This window comes from Thermobia domestica, chromosome 2, assembly GCF_964235325.1.
Source record: "Thermobia domestica chromosome 2, izTheDome1.hap1.1, whole genome shotgun sequence".
Lineage (NCBI taxonomy): Eukaryota > Metazoa > Arthropoda > Insecta > Zygentoma > Lepismatidae > Thermobia > Thermobia domestica.
The window spans coordinates 41,075,057-41,098,280 of record NC_137455.1 but is presented as its reverse complement, the minus strand read 5'-3'; the positions used below and the strand labels follow the sequence as shown (position 1 = coordinate 41,098,280).

Sequence of the window (23,224 nt, the reverse complement as noted above, 5' to 3'; positions counted from 1 at the left end):
TCCTTAAGCTTTCCGTCTCATGGTTATGCTGGCTAGGTTAAAGGAGACGGTGATGGTAAGACATAAAGGAAATGGTGGAATAAAGAAAGTGAGAGGAAACAGGACAACCCAGAGAAAACTTACGCACACGGTGTTTGTCCACCACAAAGTTGACTTGGTACGAACTGGGATCAAATTGAGAACCCCATGCATCAGAGGTGAACGATCTATTGCTGAGCCACCGCGGCCCCCGGTAGGACAGAAGAGTGTGCTTTAAAAAAAAACATCCTTTATAGAAAGGTCAAGTGAACTGCGCACGCCTTTCGATGAAATTGTTTTCTTCATAATGCCATAGAGAGAAAGATGGAAGAAAAGTAAAGAGTAGGAACAAGAAGAACTCAGCTGATCGATGGAAAATATTGGAAGTTGAAAGAAGAAGAGTGAGCATCGAGAAACGTGAAGAAACCTTTGGAAACGTGAACTTAAAGATGGAGAAAAGATCTTATTAATGCCCCAGGATCAGCCGATAGGCAGATTACATACTATTAATAATAATAATAATAATAATAATAATAATAATAATAATAATAATAATAATAATAATAATAATAATAATAATAATAATAATAATAATAACCTGAGACTGAAACTCGGCTGCCCAGTTGAGAGGTAGATTTCCTACTACCTAAGTTTATTTAGTAATATTACTCAAGGAAAATATAAAATTTAAAATAAATTTCTGTAATCAGGCTCTTACAATGTTGATAGAGACTGAATTTTACAAAAAAAATACTCTATATTATCGTGAATAGAACATATAAAACTTTGGTGTACAAGGGTTCGATTCCCGGTGGGATAGCATTGGATGCACAATATTGGTACAGGTCCTACCGTTACTGTACTTTTCGTCTTATATAACGTTTACAACGAGTGTAAGTACAATTTAATTAGATTACCTGATAATGGCGTTCACTGTCGGAAATTTGTGTCTCCGGCGTTGAACATATATTTTTTTGTCACAGATTTATTAAAATAAGGATCAACTTTCGTCGACCTATTTCGATAGCATCCAGCTTATGAGATAATATATCGTTTTGCAAGAATACGTAACAAATTACTACATACTACAGGAATGTACGCAGGGGATGGGGCCAGAGAATCCGCCCCCTCCCCGAAATCCCGAATTTTCTGTAAATTTAGTCTAGATTTAATGGGATGATTTAACAAATTTTAATATAACTTGTCTTCATATTGAATTTCTATTTCGAAAAGCTTTGGAACCCCATCCTCTTCTTGAAATAATTTGTTGGGGCTACTGTGACTCAGTGGCAGACTGTTTGCCTCTGGTGCGTGTGGTCCCTGGTTCGATCCCCGCTCAAGTTAGTTTATTGGTGGACAACATTGTGCCCGTGGATTTTCTCGAGGTACTCTTAGTTTCCTCCCAATTTCTCATTTCACTAATTCCTCCATCATCATTCACTTGCCTTAATCGTGGTCTCCCTTAGTCTAAAGGACAAGGGCGCCGATTTCTCTGTAAGTTTGGGGGGCCCGTTTATAAAAATATAGGGCCGCGGTGGCTCAGTGATAGAGCGTTCACCTCTGGTGCTTGGGGTCCCGGGTTCGATCCCAGCCCCCGCCAAGTGACCTTTGTGGTGGACAAACACCGTGTGCGTGGGTTTTCTCGGGGTTCTTCCGTTTCCTCCCACTTTCTTCATTCCAACATTTCATTCATTACCGATACTCATCATCACCGTCTCCTTTAGCCTAACCGGCATAACCGTGGGACGTAAAACTCAAAGATTTCATTTTTTCATAAAAATACATATATCAATCAAAATACATATAAAAATATGTATTCAAAAAATACATGGGGGCCCACATGAGCTTTGGGGGGCGGGCCCCCCAGGATCGGCGCCCTTGCTAAAGGACATAACCGTGGGACATTAAACTGAAATATATAATTTCATTTCAATATCTTTTGGTGGTAAATGCCATACGAAAGCTGAACAACAGGAAAATCAAGCATAAAATCTGTAAAGCACATATTCTTATTATACAGGAAATATAGCTTCCTACATGAAATAAATAATAAACATGGAAATTACATTATTGCGAGAAACTGTAGAAAGATACCTAATTAAACGGCAGTTGTCATTCCATTATTGCTTATATATTAGTTCTATTCACATGTTTTGCACGTACGTTAGAGACCGAATGTTTATTAGAAACACCCTTAGTTGGCGTCCCTCATGGTAAAAAGATGTATGCTTTATTGTTTTCATTGTTACAGCAACGGACACGTACTTGTAAATTGTAAAATAGAAAAAAAAAACTCTCACCGTTCCTGTACAACAAACAAGAGGATGGAAGTATTGTGATATTTCTATAGTACTAGTTTTTTTTATTTGTTGCGATGCGGTAACAAGTTCTGTATACAATAAAACAGGACAATGTTATCATAACGTGCATTTCAATGTATTCACACGTTGTTCAAGGTTGACACAATATGAATTGTAACAATATGTTGATTGTTTGACTTGAGCTCAATTGTTTGGCCTCTCTTCTGTTTATTACAACGCTGGAAGTGAAAATTGTGTTTCGTGTCAGCCCTAGGGATGGGGAGGACCATTTGAGTCGATAAGTGAACTTCAAAGGGTAGGCCCTTAATTTATCTTCTGATCTGCTGTAACACATGAACTATTTTGACACTTTTATCTAATTGACCACAAAAAAAGGTAGATTCTACAAATATGCTTGCTAAAGAATTTTGAGATATGTGTATATACAGTATACTTAAATATACAAGTGATGCTTTTCATAACAAGGTGAAAGTAATTAGTTCACATTGTTGCCTATATTGGTTTAAGTAAGACAATTGGACCCATTGTGTTAACTCATGATGAACATTCTGGCACTATTTGAACAAGCACACTGACTCAGAGTATCTAGAATTGATTTACAGAAATTCATTGTGTCACTGTAGACAAATTGATGCAATATCACATAAATTCGAGTTGAATGTACTGTATCAAGTTTGTGGCTTGTAGGTTTAGTCAGTGGTGGATCTAGAATGTAAGGACTGGGGGACCAGCCAGAACCCGGAGAACGATAGGTCTATCATGAGTTTACTATAAAATCTCAAAAGTATACAAATAATAGTTTCAGTTATTTTTCTCATTAATAAACTGGGGGGCGTAGTCCTCCCAGCCCCAGGCTAGATCCACCACTGGGCTTAGTAGTACTTTTATAATCCTTTCACTTTTGAAATATACACTATAAAACAAAAAAGACGTTCCAGAAATAAGACTAAGTAAAGTAATTTGGGACCACTGAACTCGAAAATGTCATTCAAATCTGAAGATTAGCTCTGGTTTTCAAATTACAGCTCTGGCTTAAAATTACTGATTTTACACTAAATTTGGGATTTTCCATATATTATAACTTGGCAACACTGCAAGAACATATATACGGTAGAACCTCTCTAATCCGTCATCTTTGGAACTGGGTGTATGGTCGGAACGCAAGACAAGATCGGATTATCAGAAAATACAGCAAAATGCGGAATTATAGTAAAACAAGAATTTTAGGAATGATCCAAATAATGAATCAAAAGATTACGATCTTGGCGAATAACTAGTTTTTGGATCAGGGGCCACAAAATTTTTGAACGGCCCCAAAATCGAGTTTTCGTATTTTTTTTACGGCATAAGCACATCATACTGAGTTAATTGATAGTTTGGGTTTAGAAAATGTTTGATTGAATGAAATATATTTGATTTTTTAGATTAGGGGCCACAAAATTTTTGAACGACCCCTAAATCGAGTGTTTGTATCTTTTACGGAATAAGCACATCATACTGAGTTAATTGATTGTTTAATTTTGGCTACACTATGTGTAGTTCTCCAGATATAAGGCGTACAAGAACAGTTTCATTGAATAAAATATATTTGATTTTTTAGATTAGGGGCAAGTAAATTTTTGAACGGTCTCTAAATCGAGTTTTCGTATTTTCTACGGAATAAACACATCATACTGAGTTAAGTGATAGTTTTGGTTTGGCTACACCGAGCAAAAATGCCTACAAGAATTTTTTTGCCTGAAATATATTGGATCTTTTGATCCAATAAATAATCTCTGAACTTAAAAAAGACTGTGTTGTTCTCTACAGTAAAAACCAAGAAACAGTGGCGTATCTAGGGGGGTGGCTTCCGGGCTTAAGCCCCCCCGAAATCTTACTTAGTATAGTAAAGTAAATGAAATATCTTGCAGAATTTTCACATTTCCAGGCAAAGCCCCCCCCCCCCGAAAGTTAGCAAAGCCCCTCCCGAAACAAAATCGTAAATACGCCACTGCCAAGGAACAATAAGCACTAAAACCTGCACAGTGGAGTACAGAAAACACGCACAGCGAAAGAAACGATACAAGAGATAACGGAGCATTAAAGCGGACAGCGGTAACAGCTAGTAAACAACAACACCGCAATGGCAGTAAACGACAAGGAGACTCGTGAGTTACTGACGAGTCGGGACAACAGTGTTGCCAATTTGGGGGGAAAAGTCGCTAAATCTAGGGAATTCGACTTTCAGGGTAGCGACAAAATATTATTCTTCCGATTAGCGATTTTTTAAAAGTGATTTTTCAATGACAATTTTGCGACTTTCTTACAAATTTAGCTACTTTTGTGCTCCGAACAACTTATTCTGTAATCAAGTACTATTAGCTCGCATCAATTCAGATATATGTTTATTTTCCTTTTGTTTATTTGAATCAACGCAAGTGTTGACGAACTGACAAAGGGTTTAATTTATTTCCATATACCCCACTTTGATTGTAGTTATCTCTTGCCCTCTAACGGTGACCAATTCCAACCTTTAATGCCCTTTAATTTGAGGAGCTTCCGTTTAGAACCACAAATAATATATTACCGATAGCAAGCTGATTAACTGTAGATGCGTGAGTAAAAGAGAAGTGAATGTAAGATGATTTCTTTGTATACTTTTACTTTTCTTCGTTTTTCTAAATTCCTTTCTGATTTCGTGGAAGTGAAAGTGAGGATAAAGTAAAAAAATACATGTTGTATTAAAAGTGAAATTATTGTTAGTTCGCATAGTTAGTTAGTATTAAAAGTGTAATTATAATATTATGGCTTAAATTGATCACACACACACATTATATATACTGTCAAATGGGGTGAATAGAAACACATTTTTGGCTATATGAGTATATAAGTTTGGTGACGTTAAAGATTTCGCGAATCAGATTTTTCCAAAAAAAAAAAAAAAAAAAAAAAAAGCGGTCTTAATATGCTAATGAAATTAAGTAAACATCATATTAATTTATCAACTCCACTTTTCGTCACCTTGATTTTTGTTAATGCTTCTATTCACCCCATGGGTAGGAGTGAATAGAAACAATGATTTTATTTTCATTGTTGTTTCTTTTATACTATTGGAAAGGTAAAAAGAAACAGCGTATTTGTTGAAACGAACTATTTATTTGATATCTGCAAGATATAAGTTCAATAAGACCAACATTATCTAAGTTACAAACTTATAAAACAATACAATGTACAAAGTAGGTACAAACGACCATACAGTTTTGATAAGAAAAGACTTAATCACTGAAATCACCAGGGGAACTTATCATATACTTAAAGCGTGCTGACGAGCTCCTAATAGGACCCGACAGTTTCGTCACAATATCCTCAAGTAGCAAGAACGATTCTTCAGAAGTTTCTGAAAATTTCATTGTTTTTGGTGATTTTATAAAACACTGCCATATATCCACCATGCTCACATTTTCACACTTGGGTAGTGAATAGCCTCACCGAGTATTTTAGCTTCGAATAAAGCTTTACCACAACAAAATCACCAGCTTTAGAAAACCATCATCTAGTTCGTGATCGTCTGGAATGTTGTCTTCTGGAGTGTTGTCTTTCTGCTCTTCCGACAATACAGGGTTAAACTTAAATCTTTGTCACTGTCGTGAAGAGAATAATAGTCGGAGCTCTCTGATGACGAGTGTTTTACATGCATCAACTTTCTTGTTCGTCAGAGATCCGTTCCGTTGCTGTCGGAGTAAGAGAGCCCAGGTTGAGTTTCATTGTGATTTGACGAAAGTGTATTATTTTCAGAAAACAAACCAAAATTCTTACCAGAAACAACACCTATTCGTACTCTTTTCTTTCGTTGTTTATTTTTTCATTTTCCCGCATGCTCTTGAGAAGACCCATGAGGGAACGGTCTACAGTCTGAGATGTTTCTTGCTGTTCTGTTCCTTCTCGTTCAGTCTGTCTTTTTGGCAGCATCCTCAGTACTTGGTCTCGAGAAAAGGGAAAAATTCCACACTTTTCAAATCCAGCCCTTATAATCTCCTTCAGTTTGTCACACATGGTTTTTCTTTTTCTTTTTTTTTTTAGAAGACTTGGAAAGTTCTTAGAGATGGCTGATTCATTCCTATCAGGTCCTTTTTTCAGCTCCTCAAGAATTTTCCACTTCTCAAGAACTGTTTCTATTCACATCATTAATTAAAAATCATAACAATAACCCAGTAAAGTTAAATTTTGATTACAAATAATTTACAAAAGGAAAACTTTTACTATGTACCTCATTAAATGAAGCAACAAACTACAAAATAAGCATATGTTCAAACGCAACAAATATGAAAATGTCATACTTACCAAGAACGTTTGCGGAATGCCAAAATACCGTGTAGGATTTCAGTAACATATTAACGCTGCTGCCGTCTACCTCAGTGTTCTCAACTCACTAAAACATTTTGTCTCCGCTGTGAACACTTTAGCCATATAAGACAATGTTAAGAAATTTCAGTTTTGTTGATTAATTTATCGTGCAGATAAATCCAAAACTAATCTGGGAGTTTTTGTTTCTATTTACCCCCATGTTTCTATTCACCCCGTTTGACGGTATATATATATATATATACATATATATATGTAAGAGAGGGAGATGAAATTCCATGAACAATTTTTAGCGACTTTTCACCCAAAATTGGTGTTATTTCATCTCCCATTTAGCGACTTCTTGTACCAACTTGTTGGCAACACTGCGGGACAAGTTAGGCTCAACGGTCGGATCAACCAGAGTGGCGGACCATCTGAGGATGAAGAGAAGGGTGCTACTGTACTCATAATATCGTATCTTCACGTTAGCAACTACCCTTGTTACATATATGTTTATCACGTATACGTAACATTTTCGCCTTATGAAGATTTTGAGTTCGTATACATTGTATGTAAATTTCATAACCAGGATATAGCGGTGCGATGTGCTTTCATGATAATTGCGTTGTGATAGTTTCAGTTGGCATTCTTATAGAGGGCGTTTCGAAACAACACCGACAACCTTTGGAAGCTGATTCCTGACACCAAGATAACACAAAAAGAATAGACTGTCGTGGGTGCAGAAATCTGTCATTTCGGAGTTATAGGTTGCTGAAAGCATGAAGAAATTAACTTTAATAGTTTATAGCTCCAATAGTATGGGACCTACCGTAGTCACGTCAAGACTTCACTTAGGAACTATTATGTACACTATCCAAAAATACATGATTCAGAATCCTGTGGTAATCACTCAACAATTTTTATAGAGGGAGTTTAGCTACGGGCAAATAATTTGAAGTACCGGTACTCATCAACTATCTCTTTTAAAGATTGTTGCGGAAGTACCGTACGATTCTGAAACATGGATATTTGAATAGGACAGATACAAGTTCCGAAGTCTTGACCCGACTACGGTATGTCCCATAGTATTGGAGCTATGTACCTTCAAAGTTCATTTTTTTTCATGTTTTCGGCAGCTTATAACTGCGAAATGAGGATTTCTGCACCCAGATTGGTCTATATTGTTTGTCTTATCTTGGTGCCAGGAATCACCTCCCAAACGTTGTCGGTGTTGTTTTGAAAGAGCCTGTATAATCCAGAGTATTAAAAAGGTTTCGGAAGTGCTACAAAATTTCGAATTTCTGCTATAGTAGCTGTGAAATTACATTGGAGGAAGTGTTTAATCATTTACGATAAATTCCCCCTACTTTCTATGGTTTCCTTCCTTAATATGAGATTAAAATGAAATCTAATGAATAAAGGTATTGTTGGCACTTACCGGAACAAGGAACCTTCTGACTTCAGCCAGAGCGTAAGCAATTCGTGCATGAGCCTCGGCAGGTGGGGCAAAAGCCGTTACTTCAACATGAAGATCTTCGTTGAGGTGGGAGTATCTAGGATCCCCTGAACAGCGAAGCTCTTCCTCCTAAGAGAAAAAAAATATTAAAAGATTAACTCCGCATAACGACTAGAAACCTGTGCTTGGAAATTTAGAGGAGTATTGGAAAAATGTATTGACTGCGGCGGAAAATAAATGGCGAAGTGTTATAAAGGGTAGGAAAGATAACAACAACACTGGTATAACAGGGAGAGATAACATTTGGTCCAAACAGTCTGCTAGTGTAGAAGAAAAAAGCAATGTGAAACTGATTTCAGTTAATGGTCAAAATAAATGTTACTAACGCTGTAAGTTGAAAATCGTACTCTAGAATTTCGTTTTGTTCCTGTTTTACCTTCACCATTAAGTAACTAACTAACTCTATGGCCTATAGAATTTGGAGGTTCAATGCCGCATTCACAAAACCTCTCAATTGACTTCTATCTTTAGCCAACTGGATCCAGTTTCTACTTTGTATTCCTATTTCTGCGAGATCCATCTTAATATTGTCCTCCCATCTGCGCTTAGATCTTCCAAATGGTCGTTTTCCGATTGGTCTTCCAGTTAAAACTTTGAAAGCGTTCCTAAATGGCCCTCCAAACCGAGCCTCCTAGATTTGATGACCCTAACAATGTTGGGTAAACCGTATAAATTATGTAGTTCCTCGTTATGAAGTTTCCGCCATTCCCCATTCCCGTTCCTCTTGGGTCCGAATATTTGTCCCAGGATCTTGTTCTCAAATTACTTTCACGATCTACGTTCTTCCCTCAGGGTAAGCGACCATCAACAGATTTATTTAATGTTGAACAACATCATTATCTGCAGAAATCATAATTGTATAATTAAGAAATTAAGTTCGGTCGTAATATTATACATATTTTCTACTTTTATATCAATGAGAAAAGTATGAAGAATATGGGATATGAGTATACTATTAAAACATACTAAATCAATGCTGAGTATGTGAAAATAATGCTGAAATATAAAAACTGGGAAAATGAATGGGAAAAGAATACTCAGCACTCCAAACGTAGGTAGTAAGTGCATGATGATGTGTAAATGAATAATAAAACCAAGGTTAGAAATTGTGAGAAAAACTTTTGGTAAGAAGATTATTTTATGATTCGCTGAAGAGTTACGAAAGGGATTTTGAAGCATTGTACTGCAAAGAAATTAAACTACAGGAAATGATTAAGAATATAAGTACTAAAGAATAAGGAAAAACATAAATTCGAACATAAAACTTAAAATCAATAAGGAAGAGTTAGTGATATTAATGGGGAAAGAACAATATCTGAGAATTGAAACGAAGGAAGAACGGTTGGCAGAATATTTAAGAATAAATTGTGTTTTGATAAAAATGGTACAAGTAATCATGGAAAAAAGAAGAAAAGAAGACGAGTAAACGTTGGAATTCATATAACATATGAGAAATCAGCAATAGAATGCTAACAATAAATGAAGAAGCGTTAGATTGGATTGGAGTTTTGAGTTTAAAACCCCGTTCAACAGCTAGGCCATATGAGACGTTGACCGAACCACATGCTCTCCGACAGGGAATCGAATCTGGGTCTTCCACGCCAAAGGTACGTACGCTATGCACATAGCCACGAGGAAACTCGAAGAAAAGTTAGGAATAGTACTTTTGTGTTAGGGAAAACAACAATGTTTAAGATAACTAAAATGGAGGAATGAATGGTTTGGATATTTTAAATGACAAATTGTGTTCGAAGAGAGGTAATGTAAGTTATTGAGGAAAAAATAGAAGGGGTGATAATAAAAATTGGAGTTGATCACTAATATTAAGAGTCAGGAATAGAAAAAATGAAATTAATGTGGAAACGTTAGAAGCAATACTAGGGGAAAACAGCAAGATATAAGAAAACTGAAATGAATGCAGTGAACAGTTACGAATCTTTTCCAAATCAAGTTGTGTGGTGAGGTAATGATAGAAGTTATTATGGAAGAAAAATAAAGAATTACAAGAGCAATTGGACTTGATTTATGATAGAAAAAGAGAACAAAACGTCTTCCAAACTAGAAGTATTAAAGGATAAATTCCATTTATCGACTTATAAATTCTCTCCAAATCGTTAAGAAATCCCATATCCCACTTAAAATATATTACAATTCTTTTGCTATTAGCTTACTCATAATGCATCATAATGTAAATATACTCTTCTTAGGTCTCATTGTATAATATATGTATAATACTTCCTTCTTGAACGTAAACAATTATTAACACTATAATCTTGAACGTAAACAGTTATTAACATTATAAAGTGCCAATCTCATTTTGATAGCTTTGTAAAAAAATTTAATAGTGATAACTTTTCAATTGTTTGAGAGAGACTGCTCTTCTTCCATGACTATTAATGTTTTCCGATAAGGACTTTAATTTTTTTTTTTTCATTTTGGAATTTTAATCGCTACATATGTGACGCTATTGTTAGTTATACCTAGAAGTTCCAAGCAGTCATTTTGACTACTTCTGATATTAGCATATATTAAGCCACAGTTGATCTCATATGTGGCTCATAGAGGATACTAACTAAATTTCCTTATACTAGTTTCAATAATCGTACAAAATGCAACGCAAGATTAAAACTAATACATATTACTTTTAGCAATTAAATATTAATTTCTAGATTTGGTATTAGTATTACTAACATTTGCAAAAAATTGAACTATGTACTCAATAGAGTAAAGATTCTCCATCTATCATCTATTTTCATAATACATAAAGCAGATGTTGTGTGAACGTATTCATGTTTCGACAAGTAAATATGCGTTATTGCCACATTTGGTACTAGTGATGGGCAAACCGATTCACTTCTGAGATCCATGCTTAATAGTTCGCTCACTAAAATGAATTGATTCATTAGAACGACTCAGTGACTCACTTATGTATGTACAACGGAGTGAGGGGGAAGTTACAAACTAAAATTGTATTATCAGACTAAATGCATAACATAAAATGAATTTAAAAGGTATAACTCCAATTTTAGACTACGAGCATCCTGCTAATAAGAAATTTAACTTTTAAAAATTACAGGAAGTAACACTTAACATTAATTACAATTAACTAATGTTTAAATTACAATGCAAATTACAATTAACAGATGTAACACAAAAATGTAATTCTGATACAAAATACACATTCAAATTAGACTAAATAAAATTACTATTAATAAGTGTGAAAATACTGTACATCACAAATGCAAGAAAGCTATATGCAAATTACAGCCTAAACCAATCAAAATACGCAATGCAAACTATTACAACTTTAGACTCAATGCTATAGCAATACAATTTTACAATTACTGCAAAAGTGTTACAACTTTAAATTCAATGCCAAAAATACTATAATTTTATTACAACATCGTGAGAAACTAAATTTTTCCTAAAAATGTTGACCACCACATCCCCCTTAGAATACATCTTTTAATCAAAGTAACGAGTTCCCCCGTGGCTAAGCGGTTAGCGTACTAGCCTTTGTCGTGGGAGATCCGGCGTTCGATTCCCGGTGGGAGCTCATATGGTTCGGGTTCCACGTTAATCAGTAAGTCCACGTCTCATATAGCCTCGCTGCTGAAATAAAATGAAATATTTTAGTTTAATGGCAAACGATTAAGCCCTGTAGGCTAAGGAAGACGATGATTAAAGCAACTGAATGATGATGGAAGAATTAGTGGAATGAGAAAGTGGGAGGAAACTGAGTACTTGAGAAAACCCACGGACAGGATGTCCACCACGATCTTACTTGGCCGGGGATCGATCCAGGGACCCCATGCACCAGAGGTAAGCGCTTTACCACTGAGCTACAGTGCCTCGCTACTTAAAAGGACACTAAACTCAAAACCAAATCAAATCAGGCCCGTAGCCAGCCCTAAAATGTAGGGGGGCTCGGTGGATGTTAGGGAGGGCGATCCAACCATATTATAGTTCATCACCATATTATATAAGTCATTTGCAAACCTACCCTGAAAATTTTCGGGGAGACAGTAAAAATTTAGAAATGGCGCCGCCCACATGCCCCCCGTGGATACGGACATCAATCAAATTAAAGTAACATGATAAAAACTGAATTCGAAGTAGGTGTTAATAACTATATCAAAAAATAATATTACACGGTTCAACTGTTTTCCCTTGGCTTGATTACAAGATTCTTGTCATTTTTATATAATAGACGTATTGTGTCAATAACATAACATTGCTGTTTAAGAACTGTCTAAAGTATAGAAAACCTTAATAGGGGCATCGGTCCACCCTCCCCAACCCTGTCTGCTTCCATAAAATTCAGTTATGTTGTAGGTACACCTTACGGGAAATACTTTTGAATTTGTGCATCATAGTCTTAAGAATTTCCATATAGGCCTCTATTATAAAAGTATCTTAAAATACTCTTAAGTCTAGGGCACCTATCATGGGGGGGCGAGGTCCCCCTAAAGCTGATGTGAGCCCCCTTATTGTATTTAAGAATATATAATATTTGGCATAATTTAAATGCACTTTGTCTTAAAATCCTCATATATGCCTTCTGCATCTGAATGGGACCCCAGATTTACAGAGAAATCGGCGTCTTTGCCTTAAGTAGACCTTCGTTATTTAAGCTGAAATTGCCTTTTTCAACGCAAATAATAAACTAAGTCAGTCAGGATCCATTCTCTCCTATTATAAAATATATTTAAAATTTACCAGCGGCGTAGCGTAAGGGAACGCCGGTATGCCCGGCATTCCCTGTTAATAAGAAAAAGTACGTATTTCATTATATATAAATTGTCTGCTTGTAATTATCACAATTATTTCCACTGCAATCTTCTGGCGCGCTCTCTCGACTTACTTTGACAAGAGGAACCTACGCATGCGCGTCGCTCAGGTGCACATTTTCTGTCTTTCCTCCTGTCGTATGCTATTTTCCTCGGGCTTCCAGGCCTACTGAAAGCATCGGGGTTTTCGTCTGCTTTCTGTTGAATGCGCATGCGCGACTACTTCCCTTCTCACTCCTCCTCATCCCTTGCAACCCTACACTTGCTTTAGATATACGCTGGCATATTCAAGTATTTCCAACTGTATATATTTTGAACTAAGCTATAATTTCTGAACAGAACGTACGAGCCCTAATATAAAGGAAATAGAACAAAACGGAAATGGTTAGTTCAACGCATTTTTGAAGCATGCCGGTTATGTAAATAATAGTATTAAAATAGTTATGCCTTAATCGTAACTAAATGCATCGTAATTGTAATCATCATCGTAAAGGAGCTCACAGACACAAGCATAAATTTAAAGCATTCTGTAGAATTACGGTCACCGATCTGGTAGGACAAGAGAGCCACCACTCCCCGTCACTCACAAAGATTGTGCCAGGGCCCTCCAGTCACTGCCACAAATCTCGGGGACATAAGGGGAACATGTTCCCTACAATCTTGTCTCCCCAATAATCCGATTTGAGATTGTCATGATGATGATTTCTATCCGACTGCCACAAAGGAAACTGGTGTCCTTTGACTTGTTTCATTTTTTAAAAAGAATCGTATTCTTTAATATTTCATTGCCATTAATTATTAGTAGTCTATTTTCAACTATTTGTTTAATTCCTGTAACAATACCTATAATGCTATTGTGGTAATCATAATTTTGCTCAGATAAGAGTATTGTTGCGCCAAATATAGGCCTGATTGATTTTCTTTCATGGTTTTGGGGAAGTCATTATTTGTATTGTTATAAAACAAATGTCAAAAAATTTTAATGAGGATCATTGTGGATGCGTGAGTAGAAACATGTCAATTATTATTATGCATATATTCAAATTTCAGAATGTGCTCACGGCACTGAGTTGTAATAATGATATGTACCACTATTTCATCTACATCATTTGGTATATAATATACGAGTACAACAGGTTTACCTCAGAAATCTGATTCATCTACTGTAATATGAGTCTCTTCTCCCCTCCCCCACAATAAGCCTTAAAATGTGCCCTCCTGCCGATGTTATAGACAACTCTGCTCCCCTAATCCTCCACAGCATTTTTTTCAACTTCATAAATATTTTGAACATCGTTAAAAAAAGGAAAGGATTATGGGACAGTCTTACCCATCCCACGAACGTTGAAGACAGATTTGCGCCCTTGAGTTCAGTATCTGGGCCCAAGGCCCCCAGAGTTGGTTTAAGTGCTTTGTATTTACATTTTCAAATGATATATACACTCAGGCCCATATTCACGAACGGGCGTCTGAGTTCCGGACCCAAGATGGAGCTCCTCCGTGGCTAAGCGGTTAGCGTACGCGCCTTTGGCGTGGGAGACCCGGGTTCGATTCCCGGCGGGAGCTCATGTGGTTCGGATTCCACGTTATTCAGTAGGCCCACGTCTCATATAGCCTCGCTGCTGAACGGGACGCTAAACTAAAATCGACTCGACTCGGACCCAAGATGACAAATTTTTAGGGGCGATATTTTTTTTGAAAGAACGAGATTGACGTGTGGTATGTGGAGAAAAAAGCCGCCCACGAGAAAGAAATGAAGGGAACGATACTGGAAACAATGTTCATACAAAAGTGGGGCCTAGTTTTTTCGTCACAACGGTAGTGGCAAGAAGGAGCTGAGACAATTGGTTATTAAATTCTAACGTAATCTACGCATTCGCTTCTCTATGCCCCACTAGACCTCCAATTAGGGGGCTTCCTCCTAAATTTTGTATAACCCTATATTTCCATTCGGAATAGCTATGTATTACTGCTTGCAGTAGTACTATATCGCACAAATGACTAACTTTGGCATCCCCCTTTCGGAATATCACGCTACGCTACTGAAATTTACTGTAATTATTACGAATTTATTTGAATTACATATAGGGTACAGCGGGGTAATTTGAATAATTTCAGACATTTTATCATATATCTCGGAAACTGTAATAGGTATTCAAATATAAAATTGTGAACAAAAACTTTGAACCTTACTATCACTTAACAATTTTTCTTAAGATAGTATCTGAGATACATCATTGTGAAATTTGGGTATTCAATTTCCCCGCCGAAATTTCGAAAAACGTAAATGTGAGGGGCAATTTGAATAACGAGTGGGGTAATATGAATAACCAACAAAATAAACAAGTCTTATAGAAATAATGTATAAACTATTTAATAGTTAGATTGCAATTTCTACGGTAGTTGAAATATGCTAGTTTTGAATGAAAAGAAGTAGACCTACATAAATTGTAAATATGCGTCACCTATAGCTATCTTTTTGAATGTAGGCCTACACTAAAAAAATGTTCAAAATACTGTCTAAGGCAAAGGGCCGTAATTGGTTAATTAATCTTCCATCGTTCTTATTTAACGACAACGACAACAGATAAACTGTTTTCGACCTTCTGCATCGACACAGACTTCGTAGAACTACGTCTTACAACACTGGCAACGAATCCAGTCTCCCTTTCTAGCAGAACGTTCTGAATAGTGATTAAGAAGGCAAAAACAGCAAATCCTTGTTTGACTTTCATCGCCTGCAGCCATCTTTAGACTTAGGCCTACATTTTCGTCACTGGAAGGGGTAGAGGATATCAGTTGCTTTCAGAAGTTGATTTTCCTGCGACACGACGTCTCTTCTGCACACAAACTTTTTCTGGGTTGGGAAGCACTTGTTGTATGGGATCATCTATGGGCTTCGTTGGGACAAAGTTTTGAGTGCCATGACCGGAAGAAGAAGGCGCTTTGTTAAGATCTTCCTGAGAAGACTGCTTCTCAAAATGTATAAGAAGGTCATACGTTACCGAAGGGGCGAATCGAAATTCTTCAATAGCTTGTGGACTAAACGGGTAGATACCAGTACACGAAAACCCATTAACTGCCAGTCCAACAGAAGCTGTCCACTTCTAGGCTTCAGTGAACAAAATGCAGAACTGAGATTTACTAATCACTGACCTCGGGTTTTAGTTAATCCAGATAGTTGCCTCTTGGTGGTAATTGGCTTTAAGGGCCTTAAAAACAGAGCGATCGAATGGTTATAATACATGTGTTGTGTGTGTAGGAAGGTAAAGCATTTCGATGTCATGACTTTGGTAGAACTCTAAGGACAAAAGTTGTGAGTGAGATTTTGCGTTTTAAAGTCCGGATTTAGGCGTAAGCCTTTGAATATTACTACAGGAGGTATAAAAGACCTTCTGACATTCAGCATTCTATCACCGTTACATTTTCCCCTCGCTCAACAGATGTTAAACTTACCACCTCTTTTCTACCCTTTTCTACAAAAATTTTAGGGGTCTGTTATTTAGAGGAAGATTACTTTCGTCCATATTATAAATACGGTTATGATGGTTTATGGAGATCATACTCGTTCATTAATTTTCCCAGTAAGTCAAAATAAGAATTCGCAGTTTCCTTGTTAATACTAGAAGCTTTCGCTTTTGACAAACAAATATAAAATAGTAGGCCTATAGTTCTAATTTCACTTCTATTCAAATTGCCCCGTTTTGAATTATCCAAATTGCCCCGCAGTCGACGAATATTCCATTCAGAACGTGGTATGAAAACTGCTGATTAGTTGACGCCAGTGTACAGTATATCAATGCCCCACATGCTACTGATACGATTATAATCCAGAGCGGTTTCATTTTATCCAGTTAACAATAAGGAAAGCTTAAGGAAACAACGTTGAAAATTATAACGACCTAAAAATACACACATTCGTATTTACCTTGCAGCAAACAAAAAAATCGTATAAGCCTTCAGAATCGAAAGAATAGTTTGTATTTCTGAGAGCGACTTCTGAAAACCACCACCTACAAATCCACCACAGGTTCACTAACATGGCGAACCGCGTTTCCACTCCAGCTGGCAAAATGCTTAACATTATTCAAATTCCCCGCCTATTCGAATTACCCCGCTGTACCCTACTCATTTTAACATAACATTTCCCTAGGCAATTGTATAACTCATAGTTTTGTTAAAACTAACAGTTGCACAACATTGATGTACGAACAAACACAGAGTGACTAATCAGTTCTTATCTCTACTGCTGGTGCGCTGTGCGCTCTCGTTTTCATTAATTTCTGAACTGAATATTCAATTGTCTATGTGCGATTGCAAGAGCGGATCCAGGCAACAGGAAAGAATCGGTTCTTTAGGGCTTTTACGTACTTGACCTACTCCCCATTCTGCAGATTCGATTTTAATTGATAGTTAAAGCATTATATGTAAAATATCAATGTAAGTCCAACTGCCACATTAAAGTGCTAAATATTTACATTGTTCGTACATTTGTTTTTATTTATTCATGCCAGAAGTACAGTCACGAACCTCCATTACTTCTTATGGCTCAAACCTCCATTTATTTATGTTCGTGACTGTACAAATACACTAAAGCAACGCACATTTACCGAACTCGACTGGAGGCGCTCGCCATAGTGAGAACCAGAGAAATTAACCCTCCAAAACACCAACTGACTGAACCAACCAACAAGATTAAACAGCAAGAGGGCGGTTCGCGAGTGAGCGACGTACAAGATTCACGTTCTCCAAACATTGTCACTCTTAAAAAATCGTCCCTTCCAGAGAACAGTGGTTCAAAAGGAACCATGACTCTTGAAGACCCACGACTCCCGAAACGACCCGCTCGGGAGAGTAATACTCCCGGAAGTACGTTTTTCCGCGCGCTACTCTAGCCAGCTGTTTTACGCGCTATCCTAGCCAATTGTTTTAAGTTGGTCACAAAATTTATATCATGAAGTACAAGGGGAACAAAACAAGCCCTTATCATGGAGTACAAGGGCATAAGTACTACAAGTACTTATCTGCACAAAAGTAAATAAATCACTTTTTGAAGTATTACTTTCATATTATTTTAATTTAATAAGTGTTATAAAAACATAAAAAAATGTAAAAAAAAAACTTTCCTCGGGCCGGGTTTGAACTTACGCCAAAACAGAATTTCATTAGTAGCATATAGCGCTAGCCCACTCGGCCATGAAGGCCGACAGCAATCAGCGTTTGATTTCTCCTATTTTAACGCAACGTGGCAAGAAGTGGATAACGTCAACCAATCAGAACTGTGTTTCTTGTTTCTACTTCCGGGAGCATTACTCTCCCGAGCTAGTCCTCTCCCGAAGAACAATGACGGACCACGACTCCCGAAAAATCATGATTCCCGAAGAACCACGACTCCCAAAGAAATACGACTCCCGAAGAGTAACGACTCACTAAGAATCGTTTCTCATTTCTAGTGAATAACGACTCACTCACTCACCCAAAAGAGTTAGAAAAGTCGACTCACTTGCAAGCGATACATCACTATTTCTGACATTAAATATTAGGCAAAAAGCACATTGAATTCTTCGAAGCGTTTGGTTATAACTAGTGATTCACCTCTCAGATTCGTCACTCAGTAGTTCGCTCACTAAAATGAAACGGTTCATTTGAACGGCTCAGTGACTCACTTATATTCTTACAACCGGGAGACGGTGAGGTTAAGGGGGCAGACTACTAAATATTTTTGAAAAACTAATAATTTTTCTTTTGCCCGTTTTTCGTAAGTGGAAAGAGAATAGGGGTCTAATAGATAATGTTATTCTACACCTGAAAATACGAATCGGAAGAATTTTCAGTGTTGCCATCCATAGAAATTACAGTGTGACCAGAATTTGAATTACTCAAAAATCTAGGTAAAGGCAGCGACTAGAAATATGAACTCAACGGTAATTGATGACTTATCATGCTGTCTACCTTTCTTGTTTACTACTTTTTAAATAACATTTCTATTTATTTTATAAAACTTACATAAATTATTACAAAATAAATAAGTTATTACAAAATAAGTAGAAACATTTTTTAAAAAAGTAGTAAACAAGAAAGGTAGACAGCATGATAAGTCATCAATTACCGTTGAGTTCATTTTTCTAGTCGCTGCCTTTACCTAGATTTTTGAGTAATTCAAATTCTGGTCACACTGTAATTTCTATGGATGGCAACACTGAAAATTCTTCCGATTCGTATTTTCAGGTGTAGAATAACATTATCTATTATTGTAGTAAATTACATTTTATTACCTCTTTCCACTTACGAAAAACGGGCAAAAGAAAAATTATTAGCTTTTCAAAAATATTTAGTAGTCTGCCGCCTTAAAACAAAATCGTATTATCAGACTAAATACACTTAACAGATGTCATGTACGAAAGAGTGTAATTCTAATGCAAAATCATGAACAATCTGGATTAAATAAAAGTATTAATAATATACCTAAAAATACACCGTGAAATATCGTATATATAGGATATGGGCCCGCTTATTTTTAGTGAAGAGTTTACATTCCGAGTTTCATATTTCTAATTTCCCAGCACCGTGAGAAACTATATTTTTAAATGGCCACCCCTCACCCTTCCTTAGCAGGCCCGTATCCACGGGGGGCAAGGGGGCCGGCCCCCTTTAAATTTTGGCTGGCCCCCATAAAATTTCACGGTAGGCTTGCAAATGACTATAATATAGTGATGAAGTATAATATGATTGGGTCGGGCCCCCCCTAACTTCTGCCGGACCCCCCTAAATTTTTGGGCTGGCTACGGGCCTGCTCCTAAGGAATCAATGACATGAAAAAAAATCGAGTCCGAGGTAGGTGATAACTATAACTAAAATTTCATTTAAACGGTTCAAGTGTTTTCCCGTGATGCGATCATAAACAAGATTTTTGTCATTTTTATATAAAATAGATTTATTGTGTCAATAATATAATATTGCTGTTTAAGTATTATTTAAATACACAAAGTCTTAATAGGGGCGTGGGTCCCAACCATGCCAATCCTGTGTACTTCCATAAAATACAGAGATGTTCGGGTACAATTTAGGTGAATTACGTTTTGAATTTTGTACATCACAGCTAGTGTTGTAAATAGAAAAAAAAACGGTTCGTATTTTTTCAGAAATGTACGTTTTTTTTAGAAAAAAAACATTGCCTCTCGTTTTTTTTCTAAATTTCGTTTTTTTTCAAACAGTCATTTGTAATGCATCTTACGTCTATTTAAGTATGAAATATTTTTATGTAGGTGTAATCACCGTAAAATGCAACATAAATTAAACGCTAGATACTGATACGCTACAAATATTTTACAATTTACATGAATACCATACCTATTAACAATTCGGGTTTCAGCAGTTTTCATCAATATCAACTAAGAAATAAAAGTAGAAATGAAATTTTGTTTTTTTGTGAAAGCAGGCCTTTAATAAGTACGAAAATAATGTCACGAACAGTATAAAATTCCAATAACCTGTCTAAAGGTAAAGAATAATACTAATTTGCCTAATAGTATTTTTCTAAATGTCATATATAAATAATTTGTCGACTAGATATATATGATATGCAGAGCCGGCTCTACCATATAGATTTTGTTTCGGGAGGGGCTTTGCCTGAAAATGTGAAAATTCTGCAAGATATTTCATATACTTTACTATAGTAAGTAAGATTTCGGGGGGGGGGGGGCTTAAGCTCGGAAGTCCTCCTAAATACGCCACTGTATATATACAACACGTGCATTTGCGTGGAACGGCAAGCTTGGATGGTCCGGCAAAATCTGTCATAAGTATATTATTTAAATTAAATATTTCTTGTTGGAAATAGACTTCATGATGATGGTAGTTACATTTACTAAGCTGACCTTCTATTTGAATACTACATTCATAAATTATGTTTAGGTTGCATTAGTTTAAGATCACATAAACAATGCTAAAGCAAATGGGCGAATAAATCCGAGCACAAATTGCTTGATTGTTGTCAAATGCAAAAATTCAATTCTCGAATAGTAATGAATATCTGTTCCAGTTAGAAAGTTATCACAGTTTTATATGAAAGTAATCTTGTTTTTGTCTGAAGCAAGTTCCTTATCATTGAAGATAGAAACAAGTTTTTTAAAAAATGCTAGAAGATGTAGAAGAAAAATCAAGAAATAAAGATAAAAGAGCTAGTTGCACTGGAATTGCAAACTGATACATTGAGATTGAAGCTCGATAGTGAATTCTATAAAAAGGTTACCATCTTTCCTCTGCAGGTGTGTTTGCTTTATCTTTCACTATCATAATAGATTAACATTTAAAGAAAAAAAACAGACACAACGGAATTGCATTTTTAGTAAGTATTTAAGCCTTTCTGAGTACGACTGCACTTACCCTCACCTTTGTTATCCATGCTGGAGTAGCATACTTAAAATCATGACTTCTAAGATTTGTTCTTTCTGGAGAAAGGGGGAGGCGGCAAATTACGCCATTACACGAGGCGACAAATTGACTAGGACCTGAATATAGGATGACTCCATTTGAAGTAATGCAGGGTGTTTCAAAATTAATATTAGGGTTTTAAAACTTTGTAGTATTTATTACAATAAACTTAAAATTATAAATGTTATATCAGATGAAAGAGCAACTCAAACAGTTTTGTACGCACGCATGTACATGCATTTTTCTTCTGTCTGCCGTTAGAAAGAACAAGTAGCGATGATGGAGACTAGAGAGCAGAAAGCTTTTTGTGTTTTAATAAAGACTGAACCTGTACAGTGCAACCGTCTGTGTGAAGAATATTAAGGAGACGCCTCCAACTACGTCTTTATTGTTTGCAGTTGCTACAGGTCTAAAACCTACAGACTACGGTTTACGTGCCAATTTCGCAAGTGAAATATTCCTGCATAACAATGAAGATTTTCTGGATCGTATCGTTTACAGTGATAAATCGACTTTTCACCTAAGAGCTAATGTGAACACTCATAATGTTTGCATCTGGCCGTCAGCAAATCCTCAGGAGATGGTACAATTGAAACGAAACTCCCCTAAATTGAATGTGTTTTGTGACGTATGGCGGAAAGTTTATGGGCCTTTCTCGCCTATCGACTAGATGTGTGCCGTGTGATGAATGAATCTCACATTGAACACTTGTAACAAAGACTGTTTGAGGTGCTCTTTTACTTGATGCATTGCTTATAATTGTACGTAAAATGTAATAAGTACTACGAAGACTTAAAACCCCAAAATTTATTTTGAAACACCCTACATATCTTACCAACAGTGTTGGAACTAAGATGTAAAAAGGAGAGAAAATTTTCCTTATAAAGTTATTGTTTACAACGATATTATTATTAGTCGAGACCATAACTACAACAACAACACGAGTTAGTAGTCAAAAAATGTAATCAAATGTGTACTCGGTAGGCCAGGTGGCCAAAGTGGCACACACAGGTGTGTCACTTGTTTAATCCGCTCCAGGGTGGACTCTAATTAAGATATCGGGATATTATTCTTGCAAAATGTAGTTGGACTATAGTTTATCATATTAATTTCTTTTTCTTCTGGTGACGAATTTCCATCTCAAATTTTACCCCAGTAAAAGGTTCGAGAATTTTCTAATTTCGAATTTCCTTTACTTTTTTTTCCCTATAGCTTCCTTCGTTGTAGAAAGACATCCTTAAGACTTGCCAGGTAGATACCTTGAATTGGTACCTAACTGTTGACATCAATTGGACGGGCCTGCGCGCTGTGTTGCCAATTAGGGAAATTAAAATTCTCCTATATTTGAGCAAAAAATTAGAAACTTTTGTTTATAAATCCGTACCTATACGTCCGAGTGCAAGTCAACTTACGCCAATCGAACATTTGTCCTTACTTAACAAACGAAAGTACAGATCGTTACAATGGGGTAATTAGGGGACGCACGTAAAATTCGTATTTAGGTTCTAGCCCTTGATTTTTCTAATTTTTCCTTACTTTTCTGTTTACCGTAATATATTTTTGGTAATTAGAAGCTTTGTTCCTTAAATATCGCCATAATACTTGTAGGATATATTAGCGGTGTACCAATGTTTAATTTAAGATAGTTTGCGTCTGTCTGGTTGCAGTGTTGCCAGCTACAGAAAATTTTAATTCCAGATTTTAGGGGGAAATTTTGGAAAAATTATGTTTTGTCTCTATTATTTCCATCTTGTTGGCTATATCGGAACAAACGTACCAGTATCTGGAAGTCTCGTCTTTGCTCTATACAACGCACTATAGAA

At 36.3% G+C, this 23,224-nt stretch overlaps 1 protein-coding gene across 1 annotated transcript in view; it reads right to left on the bottom strand.

The window, feature by feature from the left end:
• LOC145671501 (KH domain-containing, RNA-binding, signal transduction-associated protein 2-like) overlaps positions 1–23,224 on the bottom strand; it is a 1,003,314-nt gene that overhangs the window by 427,660 nt on the left and 552,430 nt on the right. The window contains exon 3 of the mRNA XM_081740691.1: positions 8,101–8,247. Coding sequence (XP_081596817.1) covers positions 8,101–8,247 — 147 coding nt within the window. The remainder of the gene's footprint in view (positions 1–8,100; positions 8,248–23,224) is intronic.